Below are 26,322 nucleotides of genomic sequence, written 5' to 3' on the forward strand. Positions count from 1 at the left end.
ACTATATAAAGATAGGATTTGATATTGTAAACTAAATACTAGTGGTTACAACTCATTTTGGGAGGTGTTTTTGAGAATTATCTAACTTAATAACACATATTTGAAGTGAAGGTGGGGCTGAAAAATACTATTTCCCCAGTGTTTGAAAGAAGAGATTATCTTTCTAATTACAACTGTTGACGGCTGCAACTAATGAGCAGCACATGCCTGTGTAAGGAGGGTGAAGGGAGGCACGAGTGGGGAGGCACAGGCTGTGGGTGTGCAACTGTGCGCAGTGTCTCTGGCACACCTGCAGTAATTAAAGTTACTCGGGGATGTGGGACTGCCTGGTTCAACCTTTGATCATTTTCTGTGAGGCAAATTTGGTGTTTGTGATTTTTATGACAAGCTTAATAAAATACCAAGCTTAATTACATAGACATAATTTTTTAAAGCTAGATCCAGTGTATTTTAGTCTTCTTTTCTTTATAGTTCCTTATTCTGAGTCAGTTTAGTTGCATATGTGGAGTCCTTAGGTGTACTTCCTAATGGTGAGGGTGACAGCTGTGTGTGGACTCACACACTAAGGTTTTGATTTGTTATTTCTGTAGTTGATGTGAGTTTTCTTGGCGGTGGCGGGGCAGGGGGTCATCATAGTATTAGTAACTTAAAACTCAGGGAAATAGTCCCCGTTGTAGGCTTGATTGTCCTGAAGGGATTAAATTCAGGATTTAAGAATTCATGATGTGGGGAATGTTAGATAAACCCAATATTTTATAGTATTGCAAGATTATTTTCTTGTCAGATTAAGATCAATATACAATGTAGTTTAGTGGTTAAGAGTTTGGCTTTTGCAGTGATGGCAGGTGTGAATCCTGGCTCTGGACTTTCCTTTCTGTGAATATTGGGACAGGAACTTAACCTTTTTGAGCTTCAGATTTCTCATTTAATAATGATGATAATCTGTGATTTAGAATAAGAATTTCGTTAGTTGATACATGAACACAGCGCAGCCCCTGGCACATGGAAAATGTGAAGTAAATTTTAGATGTTCTTACTTTTATTTTCAGAATATTTTCCAATGTAGTAGGGTTTCCCTCCTGAAATGATGTTCACTATTTCTTGAAAACATTTTTAATAAACATATTTTACTTGAAAAATAACCAGTTTTTAAATTTTTTACATTGTTAAAAATTATTAATTATGTTTATGTATGTGGGTATATTCATGCGAGTGGAGATGATTATGGAGGACAAAGGCACTCCCTGGAAGCTGGAGTTAGCAGACATGAGTGCTGGAAACTGAACTCTGATCAGCTGGCAAAGCAGGAAGTTCACCTTACCACTGCACATCGCTCCAGACCCAGTTAAATGGTTTTTAATACTAGAACTTAAGCTAGCTGGGTCCACATACATTTTTATTGTTCTAAGTAGTTTTTGAATAAAATTACTTTGCTGAAGAATTTTGCCTATGTGCTAGTTTTAATTTTTTTAAATCTATTCTTTTTAAGAACCAGCATTCTCAGGAACTCAGTAGATAGTGGAGGAATATACAGAACTGGGAGAAGAAAGTAGAGTCACCAAAATCTTTGCTGGTTCATCTATAGTCCAAGTATTATCACATACGTAGGTAAAAGTATGGCTATACTCATACTATCTTTTGGAGTTATGGTTATGTTTGTCTTTGAAGTCTTTTTTGGCTGTCAACATCTCCTCTTGCCTTGCGATAGGAAATCATTACGAGAGGCAATTTAGAGTGACTGGTGTGTTTCACATGTCTATTCATCATTCAGTCACAAACAAGTTTCCAAATCTGTTCCTTCGAACCTAAGTAAACAGCAGTTTAATCCAGCCTTGCACTAGCAAATCAAAAGCCTATGAAACAGCAAGTATTCAAGGTGTCTAGACACTCATTTTCTAATACCTGCCCAGTTTTCTTTGGTGCTGTTTCATTAATTTTATCAGTTTGTCTTTGTTTAAGCCTTGTTTTTCAAATAGTAGTGTAAAGCACAAACTCAATGTATATTCTGCTCTATGAACAAATGAATTTGTAATTCACGTCAATGGCCAGAAAAAGTATTGAAGGGGAGTTAAAGTCAAGGTGTGGCTTTAGATTTCACTATTTTGCTAGGTCTTTTGGAAGTTAGTGTGTCATTTTGTCTTTCTCCTCCTCCTCCTCTTCTTCTTTGGTAAAATATAAAATTCACCACTGAAGACATTTGAAAGTAGATCGTTTGTTAGCATTAAGTCCTTTTGCTATGCTCTGCAGTCATCACCAAGTCTAATTCTGGGGCTGTCCCACCAGCCTGAGGAGAAACTCTGTACCTTAGATTCAGCTTCCTCTACCACTAATTTATTGCGCCTCTATTCTAAATTTGTCTATTCCATATAGTTCATAAAGATGGACTGTATCACGCTACTACATAGGTTTGAGTGATCATATGGTTGCTGTTGTCACTTTCACATCATTGGTAGTTGTTTAAACTTGATTATTTGCCTTTTGAGAGTAGGATGAGTTAGGTGGGCAGAGTTCCCAGTCATTAATTGGTATTAATAGGCATCACATTCAGTAATCAAATTACTTAAGAATGGTTCTTTTCATAGTTTGTGTATCTTAATATGCAACATCTAGTGAGTACTGGGCATGTACAGATGAATGAAGCAGTGTCTGTCAGATTTATAGCTGAGTAGTTACTGCCACAGTTCCTAGAAAAATGTTTGCATATGTGTATGATCTTTTATTGTGTTTACCAGGGACTCTTTGGTGTCAGTCAGAAGTATTTTATGACTTCCTCTCAAGTGTGAACTGATGATCATCTTTTATACTTCCAATTCTACTGTCTTTCTGTAGATTATGCAAAGAACTGCATGCTGTAGTCTGCATAATGTAACCATAGCCATGCTGAGTGAGTTACATGTGAATAAAGTTACCTGCATTGGAATGTTCTTTTCTGCATATAGATCTTACTGTCCTCTATTTATTTCAATAGGAACAACTTTCCAGCCCAACAGCAACTCCTATGTCAATCCTGATCACTTGAACTATTTCCGGTTTGCTGGACAGATCTTGGGGTTAGCTTTGAACCACAGGCAGCTGGTCAATATTTACTTCACACGATCATTCTACAAGCACATTCTCGGTATGGATGTACCCTCACTTCTGAAGACATTTACATTGCTTTCCTTGCAGCTTTTAGAGAGAATGGATTGGATAAGTGCCAGTTTTGCCATTTCTGTTGAAATAATTACTGCTCTGATAAGAGACCATCTGTGTTCCTAAAGTATCTGGGGGCTAGAGGGAGAGAAAAATGCTCTACCTTTTTTTAAAATCACTTTTTTTTTTTTGCATTTCCATTTTAGTGTGTATGTGTTTATACAAAGCATCCATTTTTTTATGCATATACCTAAAGTAATTGGCAATTCTGAAGCTTATAACAGCTTCCTAAATAGCTGTTTCAAAGAAAGACAGCATTGTAAAGATGAAGAAGGAACAGCAGCTTAATTTAATGGACTTCTAAATTTAGAAATTAGCATCCATTTTAAACATGCTGCAAATTTGATTATATTTTGTGGTTTTTCAGAGTATCTGTAGAGGGCAGCATTTCACCATTAAATCAGTAAAGGGAAGTCAGAAGTGCCTATATTGTAACTGCTGTCTTTTCAATTTTCTTTTTAGGTATTCCTGTAAATTACCAAGATGTAGCATCTATTGATCCTGAATATGCCAAAAATTTGCAATGGATTTTAGATAATGATATTAGTGACTTGGGTCTAGAATTGACTTTTTCTGTTGAGACTGATGTATTTGGAGCTATGGAAGAGGTGCCTTTAAAGCCTGGGGGTGGAAGTATTCTTGTGACACAAAATAACAAAGTAAGTATCCAGATTTTTGCCTTAGTCATTCTTCATAATGGCCCTGATGCCAGTTTCTCTAAATTATTCCAGCATTTGCTAGAAAAACTTACTTTGTCATTTGCAAGTAGATGAAAGTACTTAAGTTAAGCAAACTAGCATATTTAAGACTTGAGTTAGAAAGAATCATTTTAGTTTAGTACTATGATGTGTTGGTTATTTACATAATTTAGACTACTGTTTAGCTGATTGTATTAGTTAAGCATTTGCATTTTGAAAAAGTTGATTGGAAATGTATACTAAGTGATGGTGTTATCATCACTTAGTTACTCAGTATTGTATAGTTTAAAAGTTAGATATTCACCAGAAACTTAGGATACCCAAGATATAAGTTACCATTTGCAAAACACATGAAACTCAAGAAGAATGAAGACCAAAGTGTGGACACTTTGCCCCTTCTTAGAATTGGGAACAAAACACCCATGAAAGGAGTTACAGAGACAAATTTTGGAGCTGAGACGAAAGGATGGACCATCTAGAGACTGCCATATCCAGGGATCCATCCCATAATTAGCCTCCAAACGCTGACACCATTGTATACACTAGCAAGCGTTTGCTGAAAGGACCCAGATATAGCTGTCTCTTGTGAGACTAGGCCGGGGCCTAGCAAACACAGAAGTGGATGCTCACAGTCAGCTATTGGATGGATCACGGGCCCCCCCAATGGAGGAGCTAGAGAAATTACCCAAGGAGCTAAAGGGATCTGCAACCCTATAGGTGGAACAACATTATGAACTAACCAGTACCCCGGAGCTCTTGTCTCTAGCTGCATATGTATCAAAAGATAGCCTAGCCGGCCATCACTGGAAAGAGAGGCCCATTGGACTTGCAAACTTTATATGCCCCAGTACAGGGGAACGCTAGAGCCAAAAAGTGGGAGTGGGTGGATAGGGGAGTAGGGGGGAGGGTATGGGGGACTTTTGGGATAGCATTGGAAATGTAAATGAGGAAAATACCTAATTAAAAAAAAGTTATTCAAAATTTTTTTATTTGTATGTATGTGATATCTGCATGTATGTGAGTAGGCGTGTCTCCAGTGTGGATGCACATGGAAGCCAGGTATTGGCAATGGGTTATTTTTCTCAGTTGTTTCTTGACCTTTATGGGTAGGGGCATTTTAGCAGTATTTATTGACACTTAGTGTAACTACATACTTTAGTGTGACAGTTGTCTTAGAAACTTATCCTCTGGGGACACGTGTATAGGTGCAGGTGTATGTAAAAGTTCTCCACAGAAGTGGGTGTGGTCTGAGAAGCAGGTTACATACTGCAGTTGCTGTGTGACATGCTTTCTAGAATACCTTGCTAAGTGAGAGAGTGAGTGGCCAGGGAATGTGTGAAGTAAGTGCAAAGCTCTGTGGAGGGGCATTTACTCACTCATATTTACAGACACCTACAGACAGGCCCGCAGTGACACAGGGGAGATCTTCAACGAGATCCTTCCTGTGTCTCTTGAGTCATTGACTCAATCCTGGTTTTGCTTGTTCTGCCTTATTTTTCCATGAGAGGCAGGCAGTATCTCTCATGAACATCATTTTGTTCTACACTGCCTGGCCAGTGATTCCCGGGGAGTCATCTATGTGTGTCACCTCAAAGGCTGGGGTTACAGAGGCACACCTCTGTTCTTGCCCTTCACGTGGGTTCCAGAGATCTGAAGCTGATGTATCAAACACGTTACTCCCTGAATCAGCTTCTCCGCACCAGGTTAGAGAGTCTTAACACAGAAAAGAAATCTCAGTGTTAAAACTTTGTATGTGCTTTTATGTTCCAGTAAATCCTACCTCTTGATTTCCTATGTATATAATACACACATATATGATTTGTTTTTATTATTATGTTATATATTTGTGGTATTTGTTTTAAAGTTGACTTAAAAATCAATGACATTTAATATTTTACATTGCTGTACATATTAAAAATGTTACAGACTATAGATTTATTAAAATGTGTAATATTTGTAAAAGGCTCAAAGACATGGTCACATTTTTAAAAAGTACCTTTATTCTTCGAGAATTTCATGTGGCATATTTTGATCATATTTTCTCACTCTATTCCTTCCAGATCCTCAGGTTTTTGCCCCCTCTTGTTTTTTAAATAGTTCACTGAGATCAATTTTGCCATCTATTTAGTCCTTTACTTCAGGGTGTAGGGCCATCTAGTGGAGTGCGGCCCACCCATCAGGAGCCGTATCCTTACAGAAGACTGATTGCTCCCACCTCACTCCCAGCCCCCAAAGCCATCAAGCTACAATAGCTCCTCAGTTGGGTGGTGGCTCATAAGCCCATTTTCATCTGTATTAGAACATTGGTTGGCTTGGTCTTATATAGGTCTTCTGCAGGCAGATACAACTGCTGTGAATTCATGAGTATAGTGGTCCTGTCATATCCTTAGGAAATGGGTTCGATTTGATTATACCTGCCCTATGGCTCTTACAATCTTTCTGCCTCCTGTGATTCTGCACCTTAGGAAGGGGTGTGATGTAGATGTCCCATTTTATGGCTGAGCACTCCACTTCCACTAGCTGAGCACCTTCACCATTATGAAGTTCCATGTTAAACACCAGCCCCTGAACAAAGACTTCTCTGATGAGGCGTCAGAGCTGCACTAGTCTATGGGTAGAGAGTGATGTGGAAGTTAGAGGGAAGTTTGATACTGTACCCATTTCGCAAAATAATGTAATAGGTTCATTCGTGGGGCCTGTGAGCTCCCCAGTGATGGACTCTGCCAGATTTACAGAAACCAGGCGTGTGTTTCCTTCTGTGGAGTGGACATTAATTGCAAGCAGAAACTGGTTGGTTGCCCCCATGACATCTGTCCTAGTATTGCACCTGTGAGCAGATCTTGTCATGCTGGTATTATTACAGTTTGCAGCAAGGTTCACAGTTGAGAAACACTGAATGACTCTTATCCCCCAGGAACACCTTCTACTTAGCACCTTCTAGTTTTGTAAAAGCTAACCAGCAAGAGGGAGTCAGCATAAACTTGATTTCGCTGTGTCCTGTGATCAATGTGTATAGCATCTTCAGCTCGGGCCTTAGGTAAAACCAAGAGCAATTACCATAGCCTGTATTGAAAACACATCTCAAGGGCATATTTGACCATAACTTGAAGGGAAGTATCCAGTTCCTTGCATTGAACTCTTTATTTGTCAATTATGGCCACATTTTAAAACTCATTGTCTTCAGGATTCTACGATAGAGAATTGTTATTAACGTTTTTGCTAAGTGAAAATCATTCAAAATGATTTTGGAGGGGATTGTAGTCTAAAAAGTATGTCCTTAGTTTCACATAATTATGAATTGAAAACTTTAAGCTTTATGTATTTTACTTACATAGAAAGATCATGTTCAGTTATAGGTAATAGAATGGGGAGCTGAGGTTGTACTTATTTTTATCTTCCATGTGGATTTATATACAAGACATGGATGCCTAAAGAATGAATGGTGATCAGAGTGTGATGCCATGAACATGGTGGCTGCAGTCGGCCAACTCTGGGACATGGTGGGCGATTGGGTAACTCTGGTCAGTGCCGGGTGAGAGAAGCAGCTGTTTCAGTAGTGCTCGTACCCACAATTCAAGGCAGCTGGCCATTAGGGCAAGTGAATGCCGTAGCCATGGCTTACCTCTCCGGGATATGGAGCCCACAGACCCCAGCCCCACCAGGGCTTTCATCATGTATGTGCTGCTGGCTGGGATGACTCTGGACATTCAGAAAAGGTTCTGATGTGGCTGTCAAGGGAGGTGTGGCCCTGCTTCTGGGCCTGTACCTGGCCACTGTAGGCAGTGAACTGAGTACCTTCCACCTCTTGACCTACAGTGGTAACAGGTGGGTGGGGGTGATCCTCAGTGTGCTCCCAGGGCTGCTCTTCAGCCTTGATGCCTATTCTGTGGCCCTGGCCTGGACACCACCCGTGCTATGTACTTCATTGTGCATTCGTTGCTGACTACAGCCTTGGACCCTGATAGTGTGGGATGGGGGCAGTCCTCAGCAACATCTTCCCTTCTCCCTGACCCCAGAACAGCCACTTTCCAGCCCCTCATCATATACTGGCTGACCTCCCATTTGGTCTGGTGACCCTGGTCACTGACCCGGGCGGCACTGATTTTTCCATATATTGACGATTTGGTTTCCTTGGTGGGTGGGTAGGTGGGGAATGAATGGCAAACTGGTACCAAAGTCTAAGCCTCCTAAGTTCTGGTTCAGTGGCCATCATCCTGTGTGCAACAGGAATGATATTGAAGAAGAACTTTAATTTTTAAAAATATAATGACTCAAGTCCTGTTAATCTATAAGTCAAATTAGTAAAGACATGAAAATAATAAACTACTTGTATTTTTAAATCTATATGAGCTTAATGATTTAAAAAATTAAATTTACCATTATTATTGCTTATGTGATGTGTGTGTAGGAATGTGTACCTTCCATGGTGCGTCTGTGGAGGTCAGAGGACAGCTTTGCAGAGTTGGTTCTCTCCTTACGCTCTGTGTGGTTCTCAGGGATGTCTGGTTTGTGCTGCAAGTGCCTTTGCCCTCTGAGCCCTCTGAATTGTAGGCTTGTCCACCTCGCATCACGTTACTGCTTTAGTTCATACTGAAGGCCTACACTCAGTAGGACTGAAGCAGAGTCTTTGCTAAACGGGTGAGGACATTTCAACAGAACCTGCAGGCATTAACCATAGCTCTTAAATACGGACACTGCACCTGCTGAGTAGGTCCACCGCTCCTTTCAGATACATGTAATGTGACAAAGTAGACAGATCCTTTCATGCAGCTCTATGCTCTTCAGCTCTGGGAATGTGAGCATCTTCTAGTAGCCCCTTCCACTCATACATGAGTTTTATTTAGAGTTCCAAAATATTTATTTTATTATTTTGCATTTATGTCTTTTGATCAAAGTGATACATTAAATGATAATATGTTCATGTTGAGGGGGCCATTCATTGGGAATGTGAATCTTATCCAAGGTTGGAATACTGTGGTAATAAGGACCTCAAAACAATTTAACTAGTTATTTGGTTGCTTACAGAATTTTGGCAAAATGGTACCAAAGTCTAAGCCTTTGTGATTAGGATTGGGAATCGCTGTTAATAACATAGATCAATCATTAGTATTAGTATAATCTTTTTTTTTTTTTTGAGATAGTGTCTTTTCTTTTTTGTTGCTGTGAAGAGATTCCATGGTCAAGGCAATTTATTAAAGAAAGCATTTTAATTGATGGCTTGCTTTTAATTTCAGAGGGTTAGAGTCTGTGCATCATTGCAGGGTGATGGCATCAGGCAGAAAGCAGGTACAAGAGTAGTAACTTAGAGCTTGCAGTGTGATGTGCAGTTGGTGTGTGTGTCTGTCTTTGTGTGTGCCTCTGTGTGTCTGTGTCTGTCTGTCTGTCTGTCTGTACTGGGGATAGCTTGGGCTTTTGGAACTCAAGGCCTATCCCTGGTAACATACTTCCTCCAACAGGCCATACCTCTTAATTTGTCCTAAATAGTTTTAGCAACTGCAGACTAAACATTAAAATATAAGAGCCTACGAGGCCAATTCTCATTCAAATCAATTTTCTGGCGTATAATAGGCTAGTCTTCAACTAACCGTGATAGTCCTGCCTTCCCTTTTTTCTGTGTTAGCATTACAGGTGTGTGATGTCACACTTGGCTGATATGTAAAATCTTTAAGGTATAACACTTCTTAAAGGAGTCATTTGCCTTAAAATTGATACTAGCATTCACAAAGCAAAGATTGGAGGCTCATGACCTCCAACTGGAGTGTTAGTGTGCAGCAGTAGTGGGTGTTTGAAGTAATAGTTGTCAAGAAATGTTGATTTTTACTATTTATTCTGTTTGAAGTTTTACTTCTTATAAAGAGATAAGGAAACATTTCAAAACAGTTTGGAGTTTTTCTATTAATGCAGTTTCTGTCAAAGCAATTCAAAGTTTGTAATGCTAGAATTTTATTATTCTACTGAAAAATAATTGATACTCAAATACTTTTGACATTAGTGTGAAAATTGGCATATGAAGGAGCTGATATTTACAAATTAGCATCTGGTAATTATGGTCTGGATACTGAAATTAATGTGGAAAATCATAGTAGAAGGAAAAGAAGAAACTGTGAGGAAAGAATGGTATAACTACGAGAACCAAGTTAAACACTGAATGTGTGGGGATAGTGCTCTCCTGATATATCTGGAATCCAGCTAAGTAGGCAGAGTCCAATTGAGCAGTGCAGAATAGTTTCATGTCTCCCATTAAGATTTTTCTTGTGTACATGTGTATGTATGTATGGATATTGTCTATGTACATGCATAGTGTAGGGTATGTGTGCATGGGAGCCTTAGTCCCTGGAGACAGCATCTCTTACTGAACAGGAGCTGGCCCTAGTGATCCTTTTTGGTTACAGGGCCAGCTTTTCATTAGTGTGCTGGGATCAGGTCCTCATATTTGCACAGCAAACCCTGTTACCCACTGAGCTACTACTTCCATAGCGTGAATGCTTTCTAATTTGATATGGTTTCAAACAGTAGTTATCAAATAACACTTTTAAGATAACAAAATCAAAACCTTAACAAGAAAGTAATTCTTGCTTAGGAGCGATAGGATGTTATATAGCATCTTAAGCATGTTTTCCTCTTTTATTAATAAAGATTCTTTTTTATACATTATATTATGATTACAGCTTTCCCTCCCTCTGCTCCTCCCGTTTCCTTCCCACGTCCCCTCCCTTGCTGACCCACTCCCTTTCTGTCTCACATTAGAAAAGAACAGGATTCTCAGAGGTAGCGACAAAACATACCAAATAAAATACAATAAAATAAAACAAATGCCATCACATCAAATTTAGACAAGGCAAACCAACAAAAGGAAAAGAGCCCCAAGGCAGGCACAAGAATCAGAGACCCACTCATTCACACTCCCAGGTGGCCTGTAAAAATCTAAACTGAAAGCTATAGTATAAGTGCAGAGGACCTGGGGCAGACCCATGCAGGCCTAGTTCTTGCTGCTTCAGTCTCTGAGCTCACATGAGCTTTGTCCAGTTCATTTAGAGGACCTTTTTCTCTTGGCTTCTCAACTCTGGCTCTCACACTCTTTCAGCTTCCTCTTTCTCAGGGTTCCCTGTACCTTAAGCATATTAGTGGTATAAATAGTAAATGAGTCTGGAGCATGGTAATGCATTCAGTGAACAGTTTGGGTGAGAGTAGACATGAACTAAACGATGATTGGATGCTAGTAAGGAATTGACACTTGTGCTGTTGTCACTGGCAGGTGTTAGGTAGGTATGTGTGTGTGCATGCTTTCCTAGGTCAAATCCTGGAGATTTAGAATTTATTACTGTTTGATTGTTAAATGTTAAATAATGGCCTGATTAGTTCCTGAATAATACCTTTGAGTATTCCTGTGTAATACTTTGAGTAGCGGGCAAGTAGGAGTCAGGGATATTGGTGGATTGGAAACAGAAGTGGCTGTTTTCCTTGTGCCAGGTTATAGAAGTTGCCAAATGTGCTCTAGGAGGATCATGAAGAACCAATCTACTCTTGACATTTCTGTAGCCTCAGAGTTATGGAAAATTCAGAGTATTCAGTCTTGTATTAACATACTGGCTCAGTGCCTTTGAAAGTATCAGATTAGTGCCAGAAAAACAGAAGGAAACTAAAGCAAACATGTTTGCTTCCTCTTACTGAGGTAAAAACTCAAAGAAACTTGGGAGATGAAAGGTTTATTTTCCTCACAGGCCATCACTGAGGGAAATCAGGCAGGAGCTTGAGGCAGAAGCTGATGCAGACCACAGAGGAATACTGCCTCCTGGCTTGCTCAGTCTGCTTCTTATAAACCCTAAGTCAGTGTTCCCAGAGCTGGTACCCCTCAAGCCTCACAGACATCCTATTGGCCAGTCTGAGGGCAGTGTTTTCTCAGTCAGCTTCCCTCTTCCCAGGTGACTTGCTTGTGTCAGGCTGACAGAAACCTAACCACTATTAGAGCAGGCTTTCTTTATTTTGTGTGTAGAGAAATCATTTCTGGTTGTTGAGAAGTATATGTAGTATTTGCATCATAATTTTAAACAAAAAAATTGACTTAGAAGCATTTATTTAAAGAACACATAAATGACCAAACATCTGATACTTTGTGTGCACATATGATAATTTTGTACCAAACACATTTTTTAGTACTTGCTGAATTTTAAGTGAGTCTGCTTCCTGTGAGGAAAATGTGGTTTAAAATAAAATGCATTATAATTCTAATGTTTAGAAAACTAAGGCAGAAAGATTGTAGATTTAAGAAAATCCTAGGCTACTTAGTGAGATCTATTTCAGAAAAAAAAAAGAAAATTAAGAAACAATTTAAAAAGTAGATAAAATAAGCTTTTTTGTTTTGTTTGTTTTAATTTTGGCTTTTAGGACAGGGCTTCACTGTGTAGTCCTGGGAAACTGCTCTGTAGATCAGACTGGCCTCGAACTCAGATTTCTACTTCCCTCTGCCTCCCTGCCTCCCTGCCTCCCTGCCTCCCTGCCTCCCTGCCTCCCTGCCTCTGCCTCCAGGTGCTAGGATTAAAGGAATGTGCCAGTTTAAGCTGTTTTAACTCAGAATCGAGTTGGCTGTAATTAAAATTAACTACACCCAGAGTATTTTGGTGGATGTATGCGTTTGTTTTATAACATTTATTGAACATAAGGTAGCAGCTCTTTTTTTTTTTTTTTTTTTTTTTGCACGTGGGACTATATGCTGATAAAACCTTTGCCTTCAGAGATGTTACACTCTAATGAAGTATTTTGGTCAAAAAGAACTGGAAGTTTAAAGACATTGAGGCCTAAGCAGGCTTGCATTTAGAGATTAGCCATAAGGCCAAGGAAATTAAATGTTGCTTTGCTAGCAGCAAAGGTCGAGGGATTATTTAGGACTTTAGAACTAGAGGTAGATATATTAGGAAGTCAGGAACAAGGGTGGAATGACCTTAAGGTCTGTGGTGTAAAACCTCAAGTCCCCTGTGGCTGTGCTGTGGAGACAGCAGTTCAGAGCTACAGATGGGAATAGGGACAACATGTGCCATAATCCTGGTGGTGTGTGAGAGAGGAGAGGCTGTAGCAGGGCCAGACAGAGAGTGTGCATCATGCCCCCATACAGGGCACTCAGGAAGTCATGGGGATAGTTGCTAAGATACGGGCTGGATGTCAATGTGTTTACTGGTTTGCTGAGGAGTGAGTGTTGGTGTTAGGTTACTTCTAATTTTGTCTCTTAAGAAACAAATGCATCCATTCTGGCTTAACTGTATGAGATTTAAAATGTAATCATCAGAAAACATTCTTTTTTATAGGCGGAGTATGTCCAGCTCGTTACTGAACTGCGTATGACAAGAGCCATTCAGCCGCAGATCAATGCGTTTTTACAGGGTTTTCATATGTTCATCCCGCCTTCCCTCATACAACTGTTTGACGAGTATGAATTGGTAAGGAAGAGCATGTTCTTTCTCGTACGCCAGAGCGCAACTCCATCTGAGGTCATTCAGAAGTGCTTTGAGTGCTAGGATGCTGCTTAGTCGTGGAACGCTTGCTTGCCTCACATTAGCACACAGAAGGCCCTGGGTTTCATCCCTAGTACCGTAAAAAATAAAAGCAGAATTACTAAATTCTTGAGTACTGAATGGGATATTTTTAATAAGACATTATTGTTTAGAGCTATGCATAGAAATTTGTAAGCAGATATATGGTTTTACTTGTCTTAAACTGAGTAGCCTTATTAAGAGTTCCCTTAGTGAAATGTCCATGTATGATGGAGAAAAATGAAATAGAGTTTTTAATGGCTTTGACATGGGAGATGTTGAAGTCCTGTCTTCCCAGAAGCAATGTATTCTCCATTGTTTCTGAAATTGTAACTCGTTACATGGGGGTAAAGGATACTTATGCCTAAAGAACTAGGACAGGCTTTTCTTGTTGTATTTATGTATCTTCTCCAGTGTTTGTTTTAATGTGTGTGTGTGTGTCTGCTGTATAATTTTTATAATTCTCTATTTCCATGCTTTGTGTAGTCTACTTTCTTTGTTGAAGTGCTCAGTGAATGTTTGGTTTTGTCCTTCAATTTGCCTGCCTTCTTCTGTGACCTAACAGAATTTATAATTTTATGTTAATGTCTATTTTTGGCTCTTTCCTTTTTCTTGTCATTAATAAATTATTTTCAAACTTCTTGATCTGTCTAAAACCTTAATAAGACACAGTATTTTACTTTTCTTATTTCTGTGACAAGTACCTGACAGATGGGAGCTTAAGGGAAAAAAGGTGTATATAATTGGATCGTGGTTTGAAGGTGTATGTAGTTAGCTCGTTTTGGTGGTGAAGGTATAGAGGAGGGGCTGCTCCTCACTGTGGTAGTAGGAAGATTAAGGAAGGATGCTTGCTCACATCTTGGCAGGCCAGGAAGGAAAACAATTAGTGACAGATTGGGCTCAAAGTAGGGGCCTTATCCAAATGCTAAAGCTTGCTCCCAGCTGCCCAGTTACTACAGCTGAACACTACTTTTTAAAGGTGTGGGGACCAAATGTGCAAACACAGTTTGTGGAGGGCATTTTAAAGTCAAACCAAATTGCTTTATTGTGTAAAAAATAATTGAAAACAATTCTAGATAATGGAAAAAATGTAACATAGTATAGAATAACATTTTTTTTTCCCTTTTGATAAAGAGGTTTTATTTTTTTTTCCATTTTTTATTAGGTATTTAACTCATTTACATTTCCAATGCTATACCAAAAGTCCCCCATATCCACCCACCCCCACTCCTCTGCCCACCCACTCCCCCTTTTTGGCCCTGAAATTCCCCTGTACTGGGGCATATAAAGTTTGCAAGTCCAATGGGCCTCTCTTTCCAGTGATGGCCGACTAGGCCATCTGTTGATATATATGCAGCTAGAGTCAAGAGCTCCGGGGTACTGGTTAGCTCATAATGTTGTTCCACCTATAGGGTTGCAGATCCCTTTAGCTCCTTGGCTACTTTCTCTAGCTCCTCCATTGGGAGCCCTATGATCCATCCATTAGCTGACTGTGAGCATCTACTTCTGTGTTTGCTGGGCCCCGGCATAGTCTCACAAGAGACAGCTACATCTGCGTCCTTTCAATAAAATCTTGCTAGTGTATGCAATGGTGTCAGCGTTTGGATGCTGATTATGGGGTGGATCCCTGGATATGGCAGTCTCTACATGGTCCATCCTTTCATCTCAGCTCCAAACTCCGTCTCTGTAACTCCTTCCATGGGTGTTTTGTTCCCAAATCTAAGGAGGGGCATAGTGTCCACACTTCAGTCTTCATTCTCCTTGAGTTTCATGTGTTTAGCAAATTATATCTTATATCTTGGGTATCCTAGGTTTGGGGCTAATATCCACTTATCAGTGAATACATATTGTGTGAGTTTCTTTGTGAATGTGTTACCTCACTCAGGATGATGCCCTCCAGGTCCATCCATTTGGCTAGGAATTTCATAAATTCATTCTTTTTAATAGCTGAGTAGTACTCCATTGTGTAGATGTACCACATTTTCTGTATCCATTCCTCTGTTGAGGGGCATCTAGGTTCTTTCCAGCTTCTGGCTATTATAAATAAGGCTGCTATGAACATAGTGGAGCATGTGTCCTTCTTACCTGTTGGGGCATCTTCTGGATATATGCCCAGGAGAGGTATTGCTGGATCCTCCGGTAGTACTATGTCCAGTTTTCTGAGGAACCGCCAGACTGATTTCCAGAGTGGTTGTACAAGCCTGCACTCCCACCAACAATGGAGGAGTGTTCCTCTTTCTCCACATCCTCGCCAGCATCTGCTGTCACCTGAATTTTTGATCTTAGCCATTCTGACTGGTGTGAGGTGGAATCTCAGGGTTGTTTTGATTTGCATTTCCCTGATGATTAAGGATGTTGAACATTTTTTCAAGTGCTTCTCTGCCATTCGGTATTCCTCAGGTGAGAATTCTTTGTTCAGTTCTGAGCCCCATTTTTTAATGGGGTTATTTGATTTTCTGAAGTCCACCTTCTTGAGTTCTTTATATATGTTGGATATTAGTCCCCTATCTGATTTAGGATAGGTAAAGATCCTTTCCCAATCTGTTGGTGGTCTTTTTGTCTTATTGACGGTGTCTTTTGCCTTGCAGAAACTTTGGAGTTTCATTAGGTCCCATTTGTCGATTCTCGATCTTACAGCACAAGCCATTGCTGTTCTGTTCAGGAATTTTTCCCCTGTGCCCATATCTTCAAGGCTTTTCCCCACTTTCTCCTCTATAAGTTTCAGTGTCTCTGGTTTTATGTGAAGTTCCTTGATCCACTTAGATTTGACCTTAGTACAAGGAGATAAGTATGGATCGATTCGCATTCTTCTACACGATAACAACCAGTTGTGCCAGCACCAATTGTTGAAAATGCTGTCTTTCTTCCACTGGATGGTTTTAGCTCCCTTGTCGAAGATCAAGTGACCATAGGTGTGTGGGTTCATTTCTGGGTCTTCAATTGTATTCCATTGGTCTACTTGTCTGTCTCTATACCAGTACCATGCAGTTTTTATCACAATTGCTCTGTAGTAAAGCTTTAGGTCTGGCATGGTGATTCCGCCAGAAGTTCTTTTATCCTTGAGAAGACTTTTTGCTATCCTAGGTTTTTTGTTATTCCAGACAAATTTGCAAATTGCTCCTTCCAATTCGTTGAAGAATTGAGTTGGAATTTTGATGGGGATTGCATTGAATCTGTAGATTGCTTTTGGCAAGATAGCCATTTTTACAATGTTGATCCTGCCAATCCATGAGCATGGGAGATCTTTCCATCTTCTGAGATCTTCTTTAATTTCTTTCTTCAGAGATTTGAAGTTTTTATCATACAGATCTTTCACCTCCTTAGTTAGAGTCACGCCAAGATATTTTATATTATTTGTGACTATTGAGAAGGGTGTTGTTTCCCTAATTTCTTTCTCAGCCTGTTTATTCTTTGTATAGAGAAAGGCCATTGACTTGTTTGAGTTTATTTTATATCCAGCTACTTCACCGAAGCTGTTTATCAGGTTTAGGAGTTCTCTGGTAGAATTTTTAGGGTCACTTATATATACTATCATATCATCTGCAAAAAGTGATATTTTGACTTCCTCTTTTCCAATTTGTATCCCCTTGATCTCCTTTTGTTGTCGAATTGCTCTGGCTAATACTTCAAGTACTATGTTGAAAAGGTAGGGAGAAAGTGGGCAGCCTTGTCTAGTCCCTGATTTTAATGGGATTGCTTCCAGCTTCTCTCCATTTACTTTGATGTTGGCTACTGGTTTGCTGTAGATTGCTTTTATCATGTTTAGGTATGGGCCTTGAATTCCTGATCTTTCCAAAACTTTTATCATGAATGGGTGTTGGATCTTGTCAAATGCTTTTTCTGCATCTAACGAGATGATCATGTGGTTTTTGTCTTTGAGTTTGTTTATATAATGGATTACATTGATGGATTTTCGTATATTAAACCATCCCTGCATCCCTGGAATAAAACCTACTTGGTCAGGATGGATGATTGCTTTAATGTGTTCTTGGATTCGGTTAGCGAGAATTTTATTGAGGATTTTTGCATCGATATTCATAAGAGAAATTGGTCTGAAGTTCTCTATCTTTGTTGGATCTTTCTGTGGTTTAGGTATCAGAGTAATAGTGGCTTCATAAAATGAGTTGGGTAGAGTACCTTCTACTTCTATTTTGTGAAATAGTTTTTGCAGAATTGGAATTAGATCTTCTTTGAAGGTCTGATAGAACTCTGCACTAAACCCATCTGGTCCTGGGCTTTTTTTGGTTGGGAGACTATTAATAACTGCTTCTATTTCTTTAGGTGATATGGGACTGTTTAGATGGTCAACTTGATCCTGATTCAACTTTGGTACCTGGTATCTGTCCAGAAATTTGTCCATTTCGTCCAGGTTTTCCAGTTTTGTTGAGTATAGCCTTTTGTAGAAGGATCTGATGGTGTTTTGGATTTCTTCAGGATCTGTTGTTATGTCTCCCTTTTCATTTCTGATTTTGTTAATTAGGATTTTGTCCCTGTGCCCTTTAGTGAGTCTAGCTAAGGGTTTATCTATCTTGTTGATTTTCTCAAAGAACCAACTCCTCGTTTGGTTAATTCTTTGAATAGTTCTTCTTGTTTCCACTTGGTTGATTTCACCCCTGAGTTTGATTATTTCCTGCCGTCTACTCCTCTTGGGTGAATTTGCTTCCTTTTTTTCTAGGGCTTTTAGATGTGTTGTCAAGCTGCTAGTATGTGCTGTCTCCCGTTTCTTCTTGGAGGCACTCAGCGCTATGAGTTTCCCTCTTAGAAATGCTTTCATTGTGTCCCATAGGTTTGGGTACGTTGTGGCTTCATTTTCATTAAACTCTAAAAAGTCTTTAATTTCTTTCTTTATTCCTTCCTTGACCAAGGTATCATTGAGAAGAGTGTTATTCAGTTTCCACGTGAATGTTGGCTTTCCATTATTTATGTTGTTATTGAAGATCAGTCTTAGGCCATGGTGGTCTGATAGGATACATGGGACAATTTCAATATTTTTGTATCTATTGAGGCCTGTTTTGTGACCAATTATATGGTCAATTTTGGAGAAGGTCCCGTGAGGTGCTGAGAAGAAGGTATATCCTTTTGTTTTAGGATAAAATGTTCTGTAGATATCTGTCAGGTCCATTTGTTTCATAACTTCTGTTAGTTTCACTGTGTCCCTGTTTAGTTTCTGTTTCCACGATCTGTCCTTTGAAGAAAGTGGTGTGTTGAAGTCTCCCACTATTATTGTGTGAGGTGCAATGTATGCTTTGAGCTTTACTAAAGTGTCTCTAATGAATGTGGCTGCCCTGGCATTTGGTGCGTAGATATTCAGAATTGAGAGTTCCTCTTGGAGGATTTTACCTTTGATGAGTATGAAGTGTCCCTCCTTGTCTTTTTTGATAACTTTGGGTTGGAAGTCGATTTTATCCGATATTAAAATGGCTACTCCAGCTTGTTTCTTCAGTCCATTTGCTTGGAAAATTGTTTTACAGCCTTTCACTCTGAGGTAGTGTCTGTCTTTTTCCCTGAGATGGGTTTCCTGTAAGCAGCAGAATGTTGGGTCCTGTTTGTGTAGCCAGTCTGTTAGTCTATGTCTTTTTATTGGGGAATTGAGTCCATTGATATTAAGAGATATTAAGGAAAAGTAATTGTTGCTCCCTTTTATTTTTGTTGTTAGAGTTGGCATTCTGTTCTTGTGGCTGTCTTCTTTTTGGTTTGTTGAATGATTACTTTCTTGGTTGTTCTAGGGCGTGATTTCCGTCCTTGTATTGCTTCTTTTCTGTTATTATCCTTTGAAGGGCTGGATTCGTGGAAAGATATTGTGTGAACTTGGTTTTGTCGTGGAATACTTTGGTTTCTCCATCTATGGTAATTGAGAGTTTGGCCGGGTATAGTAGCCTGGGCTGGCATTTGTGTTCTCTTAGTGTCTGTATAACATCTGTCCAGGCTCTTCTGGCTTTCATAGTCTCTGGTGAAAAGTCTGGTGTAATTCTGATAGGCCTGCCTTTATATGTTACTTGACCTTTCTCCCTTACTGCTTTTAATATTCTATCTTTATTTAGTGCATTTGTTGTTCTGATTATTATGTGTCGGGAGGAATTTCTTTTCTGGTCCAGTCTATTTGGAGTTCTGTATGCTTCTTGTATGATCATGGGCATCTCTTTTTTTATGTTTGGGAAGTTTTCTTCTATTATTTTGTTGAAGATATTAGCTGGCCCTTTAAGTTGAAAATCTTCATTCTCATCAATTCCTATTATCTGTAGGTTTGGTCTTCTCATTGTGTCCTGGATTACCTGGATGTTTTGAGTTAGGATCCTTTTGCATTTTGTATTTTCTTTAACTGTTGTGTCGATGTTCTCTATGGAATCTTCTGCACCTGAGATTCTCTCTTCCATTTCTTGTATTCTGTTGCTGATGCTCGCATCTATGGTTCCAGATCTCTTTCCTAGGGTTTCTATCTCCAGCGTTGCCTCACTTTGGGTTTTCTTTATTGTGTCTACTTCCCCTTTTAGTTCTAGTATGGTTTTGTTCATTTCCATCACCTGTTTGGCTGTGTTTTCCTGCTTTTCTTTAAGAGCCTGTAACTCTTTACCAGTGCTCTCCTGTAAATCTTTAAGTGACTTATGAAAGTCCTTCTTGATGTCCTCTATCATCATCATGAGAAATGTTTTTAAATCTGGGTCTAGATTTTCGGTTGTGTTGGGGTGCCCAGGACTAGGTGGGGTGGGAGTGCTGCGTTCTGATGATGGTGAGTGGTCTTGATTTCTGTTAGTAGGATTCTTACGTTTGCCTTTCGCCATCTGGTAATCTCTGAAGCTAGCTGTTTTAGTTGTCACTGTTAAGAGCTTGTTCTTCAGGTGACTCTGTTAGCCTCTATGAGCAGACCTGGAGGGTAGCACTCTCCTTAGTTTCAGTGGGCAGAGTATTCTCTGCAGGCAAGCTCTCTTCTTGCAAGGCAGGTACCCAGATATCTGGTGTTCGAACCAGACTCCTGGCAGAAGTTGTGTTCCACTCACTAGAGGTCTTAGGATCACGTGTGGAATCCTGTGTGGGCCCTTGCGGGTGTCAGGCGACTCAGCTGGCAAGGTAGCCGGGGCTCGAGTGGAGTGGAAGGGGTTTGTGCCCCAGATCAAGCCCGGGTAGCCTGCTTCCCTATGTACCGCAGTCTCAAGTTCCACGCGATTGGATTGGGGCAGGCACTGTGGTCCACTCACCAGAGGTCTTAGGGTCCCGTGGGGAGTCCCGTGTGGGCCCTTGCGGGTGTTGGGCAAGACTCTGCTGGCAAGGTAGCCCGGGGCTCGAGTCTCGAGTCGAGCGGAAGGGCTAGAATAACATTTTCTAATTAGTGTAATTTAGAAGTCCATTGTGCCTCAGTTTTATTGAATTTAAGTTTTGAAGGTTTTTTTTTTGTCTTATTTTAGCTATAAGATTATTGTTTTCATTTAACATAGATATTTTTTCTTTGTTTAGTTTTATGTCATCATTAGCACTTAAAAACAAGTAGTTACTTGAGAGGCAGCAGCAGGTTTATCTCTGAGCTTGAGGCCCGCCTGGTTTACAGAGAGAGCCTCAGGACAACAAAGGCTACACAGAGAAACTCTGTCTCAGAAACAAAACAAAACAAAACCAGAAATAGTTAAGAATTGTTTGTGGACATGACTGGAACCTGAATTTTGATGTATTATACTTCAATTAAATTAGCTTTGTGACATTCAAGACAGAATGTTAGTTTTTGTGACTATGTATATGAACAAAGTAAATTGCAATAGCAGAAATAATTGACAAAATGTTGCTTGGTGATTTGCTGATATTCATAGACCATGAAAGCTTCCAATTTAATTATATATATGTTAGTAAATTAAGAAATATATCAAACCAGCAGCCAGATTAAGTGATAAAAACCCTACCACTCTAGATATTTTTTTTTTGTCTTCTGGTCACTGTCCCTCATGGAGAAGAATTACTCTCTGAGTACTATAATCATAGCTTTAACTATTTGTAAAAGAAAATACTTATTAGCATAGTAATGGGTTTCATCTTATTTCCATACATGTACATTGTATATTTTGACCATCTCTCCCCCCCCCCCCCCCATTATCCTTTCTTATCCCCCCACACTCCTGTTTTCCCCTTTGTCTCTCCAACTGGCCTTTCTTTTTCCTGTTTGGTTGGTTGGTTGGTTGGTTGATTTTTTTTTTTTTTTTTTTTTTGGTGACCCAAAATTCCTTAAGACTGTATGCAGGTGCTTAGGCACTTATTGGTAGCTACACCCTGCTGCTAACTGCAGACACATTCCAAGTAAGAAGTGGGATTGGTTCCAGGAGTCTCCACACTCCAGGACAGGGTTTGGGATGGCCCAACCATATGCAGGTCTTGTGAGTTTGACAGTTAGGTCATGCCCAGAGCTAAGCAGTCCACACCACTACTCACTCTGTTCTCTGGCTCTTATATACCCTCTATCCCTTTTTTCTTGTTTCCCTGGGCATTGGAAGAGGTCATAAAGATGTACTGTTTATGGCTAGACTCACTCATGCAATATTCACCCATGGATCTCTGCAGCCATTGTTGATGAGGGCATAAGGAAGCTCCTCTGACTAACACTGGCAGTAGCACTAATCTTACAGGCATAAACATCGGTATTTAGAAGGCAGGATGATGGGCGTATCCCATCCATTTACTAAGCTGGCCACAGTCATTTGTCTCCTAGCCACAGTTGGGGATTGGTTTAATAGTACCAAATGTGAATTCCTTCTTGAGGCATGGACCGAAAACCCAGTCACAAATTGGTTAGGTGTTCCTGTAGGGTCCTTGCTCCTCTTAGGAGGTTTATGCCACACTATCAGTGTAGAGGCCAGAGGGCAACTTGTGAGATTTGGTTTTCTCCCCACCTGGCTGGGTTCCAGGTTTGAACTCAGGTTGTCATGCCTGGCAGCAGGTACTTTGATCTGTTGAGACATCTTTCTAGCCCTTGTCATTTCCTTACTTTGTTGTGTCTATGTGTTATTGGCCTCAGAATGATACAGGTTTGTAAAGTAAGTTGATAGCACCTCCCCCTTTACTGTTTTATGGAATAACTGGAGAAAGGTTGGAATTAGATCTTTAAAGGGTGGTAGAATTCTGTAGTGTACCCATCTGGGTGTACACATTTTTTATTTGGAAGGTTTTTACTTTCTGTTTTCATCTTGTTCCTTGTGACATATCTGCTATATTCTTTATCTCATCTTATTTTAACTTTGGTATGTCATTTGTGTCTAGAAATTTCTCTACTTCTTCTAGATTATCCAATTTAGTGTACTATGTTTTCAAGGTATGTCTACCATTTTCTGGATTTTATTGGTAACTGCTATAATCCCTTCTTTTCAACTCTGATTTTACAGCTTGAATATTCTCTTAGTTTTACCAAAGGTTTCTTTATTTTGTTGATATTTTCAAAGAATTGACTGTTTTCTTGATTCTTTGTATTTTTAGAACTTCTATTTGAATAATTTCTGCCATGATTAGGGACCTTATTTTTGTATTATTATTTTTAACTTTAAAAATTGTGTGTGTGTGTGTGTGTGTGTGCATGTATACCTGTGTGTCTGCTTGCTGTAGTGTGCATGTGTGTGCATACAGAGGTCAGAGATTTTGTGAGAGTTCTCTCCATTTACCGTGTGGGCTCCTGGGACCCACTTGGATCCTAAGGTGTGGTAGCAGATGCCTTTCCCTCCTCTGCTCCTTTCTTATGGTCAAATAGAATACAAAAAATTATTTCAGTTTTGTGTGTGTGTGTGTGTTGAGACTTGCTTTGTGTTCTATATATGATCTATCTTAGAGAAAGTTCTGTGGACTGCTGGCAAAATGTTAGTTTCAGTGTTTGGAAGTCATCCACTTGATCTAGGATGTCATGCACTTCTGATGCTTTGTTCTGTTGATGGCCAGTGCTGTGCAACCGGCCCAAGGGGAGAATTTTACTTGCTTTTCTACTATTGGCTGCTGCCCTTAATGTGGCTTTTTTTTCCCCTAGCTGTTTAGAATGTCCTTTGATTTTCCAATACCTCCCTATACTCCAGCTTTCCCTAGCTTATTTTCTTGAGATTTTGGCTAAGTATACCTGAATGTTGCCATCTGTGTTGGATTTGGCAGGTTTATCTATTTTGAAAATAAATGTAAATAGAAAACAAAGTGTTTTGTGGTTATCATACATATTGCCGCACACAATTATAATTCACTGGCTAGTACTTTACTATGTCTCTTTCCTTTTGTCTTTTATACTCCTGAACCTTGACGGGGGTCTTTACAGTTCTGGGGTACTGAACTAGTTGTGCTGTAGTTTTTCCTCATCAAAATATGTGCGTATGTTTTATGTATGTGGAGTTATAGAACAGGGATATGCTACATCAAGAAAAAAACTTTTTACAATTTTGTTTATGTGAGGAGGAGAAAGCATATAGTTGCTCAAGATCTGGTATCAGTTACTATGGATAGAGAGCTAAAGCAGTGGCCAAGGTTATCCTAACATATATGTAAGCAGTGACACTTGGAAGGCTTAGATGTCCAAGTAGTTATCATCTCATTGTGTGCTGCATCTGTGATGCTGGAATACCAAAACACCAAGTCATATGGATTCTAGGCATTCTAATTTCTGTGACTCTGGTTCCATTAGTGTGGCCTCTATGTTTAGATTATGTGTGCATCTGCGTATATCTACACATTTGTAGTTTTTATTTGTGTTTAGAGGTAGAGTTCCATGCAGCCCAAGTCGGCTGAGCTCAGCCGTGCTGTGTAGCTGAGGGTGACTCTGAACTCCTTCCTTCTGTCACCTCCCAGAGCTGAGATTACAGGTATGGGCACTGTGCCCGATTGTTTGTTGTATCTTAAAAGTTTAGTTCTTTTAGTATATTAAGAATAAATTATTGTCTAGTTGTGGTAGTACATGCCTTTTAATACCATCCCTCAGGAAGCAGAGGCAGGCACGTCTCTGAGTTCAAGGCCAGTTAGGACTACACACAGTCAGACCCTCTCCCAATGTCAAGAAATAAATTATTGGAATTTAATAATATTTTTGCTATATGTACTTTTTATTTTGAATTTCCCTTTTGTTATTTGTCATCTTAATAACTTTTCGTTAGTTATTATAGGAATTTAAAGAAAAAAATCATTAAATGTTACGGCTCTAATGGTGGTGGTACCTGGGAGAATGGAGCCCATAAACGAGGTGGACTAAAGTTTCATGTAAAGTTCCATGTTTATTCAGAGCACCAGACAGTTTATACTCTGAGGGTTAAGGCATGAGTAAAGTGTACAACAGAAGGGCAAGTCACACATGGCAGACAAGCCTCATGTGACAAAAGGTTTTTCCATAGAGCTGTATAAACAAATAACAATATCCGGTTGTAATGAATAATCTGAAATAAACTCAACTCCTTTCCACTACACCTGGGAGGAGCATAAAAACACATTCCATGTAAACAATTTTTAAAACTCAGAACAGTTTTGTGTTTTACAGGAAACTGAGGTCACAAGACTCTTGCCTTGGTTTCTTGGGTTTTTCTCACAAGCACTCAGAAGTCTCCTTATACAACTCCTTTCTGGGTCATGTTCTGACAATAAAATAATAACCAGTGTTTATTAAGTATGTAAAACAAAAAACAACCCCCACAAAGAGGTTTGTGGGCACATGCTACCCTTAGTTTTTCCATGGAGGCAGAAGTAATCACATTTCTGTGAGTTCTAGGCCTGTAGTTCAAAAAACAACAACAACAACAAAAAAAAAAACCAAAAATCATTTTTCCTTTTTCCTTAAATTATAGAAAATATGATAATTATAAAATAGTTAATTTCTGAGAGTGCAGTTGCAATATTATTATTCCTAATTGTTAATTATGGAATAATACTAAAAGCTTATCTTCACTTTAATATTAAAAGCTTATCTTTAGTCTGAGAAGGGGATTAACCTGGTGAATTGTGAGAAACGTAAAATTCACCCAGGTGCTCTTTGGTAGATCTGTGTCAGAGTTCTGCAAGGGAGCAGTTTTCTCAGTTGGGTCCCGTAAGGAAGCCTTAACACAGGGACCATTAAAGCCGTGTTTATAAGGAATAAAGAAGAGCTGGCTAACGTGGGAAGCCTTTGTTGTGGCTACTGCTGAAAGAGACAGCTTGAAGAGATGTAGTGAAGGGTCCTGTGTGAGAGAGAAGTGTCAAGGAGACGCTCTGTGGACTCCGCACTACAGAACAACAGCGCAGAAACCTGAAGGGAGCAGAGCTGTGGGCCCTGCCTGTGCTTCTCAGTGGCTCAGATCTTATCTACAGTTAGTAAGCAAGAAAGCCAGTCTGCAGGGAGTGCAGAGTGTGCCAGGGGTGCTAGATAAGATCAGGAGTTGGCCAGTCATGAGGCTGGCAAGGACTGGGATATGCACACCAGCAGTTCTCAATTATATGATCTTGGGATGATCTCCTTCAAAACAGTCTTTGCTTATATGGGTTAGTATACCAATGTATATTTGCTGTACTTGAAATTAAATTAGAAGGGAAATGTGCTTTGTAAATTATGTTAATGTAAATGACATTTAGAAATAAAAGCTAATCTAAGAACAGAACAAAAATAATGAGAAAAATGACACAGTTTTTGCAGATTTGGGATGCCTGGCTATATATCTCATATCTAGATTCTCATATCTGCTTCTGTGTATGATCAGTTGTACTTCATTATTTGGCTGAAGTATATGAAGAAAATCCAATTTCATATGGAAAATATGGAAAAGGCCACTCGTACTGACCTAGTGAATAGACAGAGTGCTCAGACCTTACCTAGATTGCTTTTGCTAGAACATATGCTGCCCTAGTTAGGTATATATTAATAACAGTCGTTGTAAGTCATGGCCTTGAAGTATGTTCTCAGACCCTGTTAAAAGACATGCGTCATTCATACCCTCACCGCACTGTAGGGC

General features: G+C 39.6%; 1 protein-coding gene across 13 annotated transcripts in view; it reads left to right on the plus strand.

Annotated features, from left to right (window-relative positions):
- The window catches only part of Hace1 (HECT domain and ankyrin repeat containing, E3 ubiquitin protein ligase 1), a 134,532-nt gene that overhangs the window by 95,599 nt on the left and 12,611 nt on the right, over positions 1 to 26,322 (plus strand). For 10 of the 13 annotated variants that reach the window (XR_380059.3, XR_003948642.1, XM_006512634.4 and 7 more), the window contains 3 exons: positions 2,969 to 3,118; positions 3,655 to 3,851; positions 13,190 to 13,321. Coding sequence is in view for 9 of the 13 variants with exons in the window: in XM_006512634.4 (XP_006512697.1) it covers positions 2,969 to 3,118; positions 3,655 to 3,851; positions 13,190 to 13,321 (479 nt within the window). In the remaining 4 variants the exon portion in view is untranslated. The remainder of the gene's footprint in view (positions 1 to 2,968; positions 3,119 to 3,654; positions 3,852 to 13,189; positions 13,322 to 26,322) is intronic. The other 3 variants (XR_380058.4, XR_003948641.1, XM_006512637.4) reach the window with 1 other exon arrangement.

Source organism: Mus musculus, chromosome 10, assembly GCF_000001635.26.
Source record: "Mus musculus strain C57BL/6J chromosome 10, GRCm38.p6 C57BL/6J".
Lineage (NCBI taxonomy): Eukaryota > Metazoa > Chordata > Mammalia > Rodentia > Muridae > Mus > Mus musculus.